Below are 4,160 nucleotides of genomic sequence, written 5' to 3'. Positions count from 1 at the left end.
ACAGGAGAGATGTGGTATGAAGGTAAATTTTGGGAGAGATGCATTGAACTTACCCTTAACCAAAATAATATATATATTATTTCTCACGTGTTCCTACACAGGTCATAATTTTTATGAATATGTCATTAGAAGAACTACATAAATTATGAGATTATGAAGACCTATATGTAGCATGAACCAGAAGAAGAAAATTTATAAGTGCTTACCACATATGCGAGCACTCAAAAGGTGGGCAAGGAGGGTTAATCTTGTAACCACGATGTATGATAAGAAGTGCGATCTGATCAAGAAAGTAAAGAGATGTGAAAATATTATCAGTAGTATTTATATTGACCATGATAAACCAAAGAAAATGATAGTACTTAACCTCAGTCCAGTAGATAATTGAATAGATAAAAAATGACTGGTTCATTTGCACAATTACCAAAACCAGTATATGATAGAATCAATACCTTGCGAGCACTCTTTCTTGTCAGAACACTGAAGTTGCTACTTTGAGTCACTTGGTGCAGAAGAAAATAAAGAAAATGCCGCCGCTGCTTTTCATGCTCACCATCTTGCAAAGCTTCAAGAGACTGGAAAAGAGTTTTATAATCAAATAAATATAAACAATAAAGAACCAACATATGTACAAAACAAAAAGGGAGTAAGAATTTTAGGAAATAAGTTGACATAAAAGGTCGCATTAAAGAAATTAACTGCTAGAACATGCCTGTAAAAATGGGAGGAAAAGATCAAATATATCTTTATGGCTTTTCTCACTTCGAGTATGAAAGCACTGACCCAATAGTGTGTTGCGCATTACGCTTGGTGATAAAGTGGTTCTCCACCAAAGTTTGCATCCTAGTAACAAATAACCCACATGTAAAACTATTTTTTAATCTACCGAATGATTATTAGACAGGTAGATTTTAGTTAAAAACATACCAAGCATTTCAAAGCACGCTCTCAGACAAGTTATAGCATATGAAGATTCAAAAGAATCATCACTGACATGGTTGAGTACAATGTTGAGGAAATTAGGATAGTTCTCCAATATCCCGTCTTCAAATGCTGGAGGCTCAAGAAACCCTAGCCTACAAGTTGAAAACAACAAGTCTCAAAAGAGATAATATAAAGGAAATTCCTAATATTCTTAACTGTGGACATCAAATATGTCTCTTAAACATTATCAAACAGGAAGAACTTGTTTAACATACAATGATTTGATTCCAAGCCATACATTTGCTTGCTCAAGCTGCACTCTTGGCCTTGAAGTATCTGAAGCTGCTGGCAAAACTTCCATTTCCAGAAACCCAATGTATTTCCTTAGCAGAGGTTGCAAAGGCTCCAAGTCCGTTGCCGTCCTAAGGAACAAGTACGTAAACATATCCATTACTACCAAATTAGCTCTAATGGATATTAACTTGAAAATAATGTGCAAATAGCAGCAATAACAAAATCTTTAACAAATACACATATTAATTGCCCATTCTGCTACATCGAAAGCCATAATGTCTGCTATCCTATACTCTCTGCTTTTCCTAAATATTCCCCCAAGTATCATCCCATGCTCTCTACCAATGGGGTCTAGAATTGGTTAGCTTCCATGAGAGGATGAATGAGGTGTTTCCCTGAGCTCCATCCACTGGGTAATAGCAGAAAAAATGATAAATAAAAAAACTTGCAGCTCTTCAATAATGCAACGTCAAGCTACTATATGATACAGTTAGGTGACTGCATTAAGAAGATAAGGATCCATAAATTAGGTGACTGCATTAAGAAGATAAGGATCTAAATTCTAACATTTTTCGTTTACTACTCATAATCACAATTATGATCAAATATTTACACTGTTATAAATAGCGGTAAATAGCCCCGCAATAGCGGCGCTAACAACGTTAGCGGTCCCTTCCCGCGACGCTATCGCCCGCTACGCTATCGCGCAATAGCGGTGACATATTGCGGAATATGTCTGTTAGTAAAAACGACCAATAGTGTGTCATAACGGTAAATAGTGAGCGATTGCATTCGAAATTTGCTTTTTGACTGCTATTTAAAAGCGGTTTGAAGCTTATTTTTTTAAAATTAAACTCAACCATTGACCATTGCATTCCACCGTCTCCTGTGATTTTTAGCATACTCCCACCACCTCTCATAGCCTCTGGTACCTACCTTGATACTTCCTCTCACCTCCTTCACCGTGAGCTCCTCTTAGGGCAGTCCTGTCACCGCTAAGCTCTTCTTCTCGAAGACGATAACTTTTTAACTCCTCCAGTCATCTTCGGTATTACGTGATGATTACATGTCTATTTCATGTTTAGGATCTTTTTAAATCATCCAATATGTACTTTTAGATTTCTTAGATTTTTCTTTAATTTTTTTAGTATTTATACATATCTAAATTAGACCGTTATTTGACTTTGCGCTTTTTACCGCTATTTTACCGCAATAGCCCGAAGTAGCCTTAGTGATGTCTCACCGCTATGCGACGCTATCCGTTATCGATAACCTTGAATATTTATATAGCAGATACATGATCAGCCAATATCCCAAGTTCAGATTTCTTGGAGGAAATGTGAATTATCATTTTCTTGGATGCTTCGCAAGCTGACTTTAAACAATAGTACTTGATCAATATGGAATAACGATCAATAATAACGCTTGGAGTACAGCTGATAGGACCATGAAGTCAGATAAACTGTCAACGTAAGACAAATCATACACAAATTTTTTTTACTTCGACTATTTCATCGAAATGATTGTATAAAATGTAGTTGAGAAATTCAAAGAGGTTGCCCTTGGCAGCTACAAACTAAACAATTTGGGTTGGTGGCAGTTTGCAGATTCAAGGGAGCATCTCCGTAACATAATAAGATGTGGAGGGGCATATCAGGGCATTGAGGCTCCGAACCAAAATAGACTATATATGGAGATTGAAGAAAGAATAGGGTGAGAAAATTCAAAATTCAATAACTATTCCCAACTATGATTGAACTGCAATGCTTCACTGAGCTCTTATAACGTTCCCAACTTGCTCCCTGCCTTGACCAATTGTAACTTGTAGGTCAATGTAGTGCGTTCAGGAGAGCAATGGTTTATGTTGGTACTAAGGTTCCAGCGTGCTTCTTTTCTCTCGTCTTCAAAAAGAACTTTGTTATTGCCCTCCATTCGCATCCCCCAACTAGTTTTGCAAATAGCAAGAAAATTAAGGAGATATTTGCTTTGAAAAGTTTGTCACCATCAGTAATTTACGGAAGTCATGAAGACCCGGAATGTCGATATGTCCCAACTTGTTAACCTTTATTGATCCAAAATTTGGAATCTGCTTTTTGGGTCACTGATGGCATAGGTTTCAGCATTACAAATAGTAATGCAGCTTGAGAAATCTGCTTTTTGCGTCACTGATGGCATAGGTTTCAGCAATACAAGTAGTAATGCAGCTTGAGACATTGACGATGAGTTTCAAATCAAGAAACGTCAAGGTGTTTAGAATGTTGAGTGCTAATAGTTGACAATGTGTGTATTAAAACATTGGGGACATCAACAAGTCAAGGATGAACCTATATTTACTGGCGATAAGAATTAAGGTGTATGTATTACAGGTGATAATTAATTCTAGGACGTGTTATTGGGTCATATAAAGTGAAATAGGGTCCCATTAAGTGTTTATGGAATCATACCAGCCAAGGTAACAACTGGTAATAGCAATCAAGGCCCCGTGTACTGTAAACAACACAATACTCTCCACAAACATTTTCAATAACTGCCAAGATTGATCTGAACACTTAAACAAGCATTACCTGGGAATTATATTCCATGTTTAGGCATTTTTCAGTAGTTAGCTGGTGGTCAAAAAATATTATTTTCTAACTTTTGTTGCTAGCTGGGACAATATTCAATAGTTGTAACAAGATCACTCTCAGATGTGCAATGATCTTGAAGGGATTGTTATGTGGAAATAGAGGAGAGGTCTGGAAATCTTTTGGAGAGAAAGGTATTTGCTCATTTTCTTCTGGGAAATGTAGCATCTTCTGTATTGAATGGTAAATTAACTGCTCTTTCCTCAGAACAGCCTGATTGAAGTGTCAGGGGCCATTGGTTCTCTCAGTGATTTTCTGGTGTGTGAGCCTCTAGCATGAAATAGTTATTTTCTAATGAAGATGATATTCATTTGATAT

The 4,160-nt window shown here is 36.7% G+C and overlaps 1 protein-coding gene across 2 annotated transcripts in view; it reads right to left on the bottom strand.

Annotated features, from left to right (window-relative positions):
• LOC109840158 (helicase SEN1) overlaps positions 1 to 4,160 on the bottom strand; it is a 31,150-nt gene that overhangs the window by 23,283 nt on the left and 3,707 nt on the right. For both annotated transcript variants that reach the window (XR_002246811.1, XM_020408689.1), the window contains exons 4-8: positions 1,200 to 1,346; positions 928 to 1,076; positions 713 to 843; positions 453 to 575; positions 207 to 280 (exon numbers count right to left, since the gene is read on the bottom strand). Coding sequence is in view for 1 of the 2 variants with exons in the window: in XM_020408689.1 (XP_020264278.1) it covers positions 207 to 280; positions 453 to 575; positions 713 to 843; positions 928 to 1,076; positions 1,200 to 1,346 (624 nt within the window). In the remaining variant the exon portion in view is untranslated. The remainder of the gene's footprint in view (positions 1 to 206; positions 281 to 452; positions 576 to 712; positions 844 to 927; positions 1,077 to 1,199; positions 1,347 to 4,160) is intronic.

Source organism: Asparagus officinalis, chromosome 5, assembly GCF_001876935.1.
Source record: "Asparagus officinalis chromosome 5, Aspof.V1, whole genome shotgun sequence".
In the NCBI taxonomy this organism is placed as follows: domain Eukaryota; kingdom Viridiplantae; phylum Streptophyta; class Magnoliopsida; order Asparagales; family Asparagaceae; genus Asparagus; species Asparagus officinalis.
The sequence above is the reverse complement of the archived record's forward strand: the minus strand, read 5'-3'. Positions and strand labels throughout refer to the sequence as shown.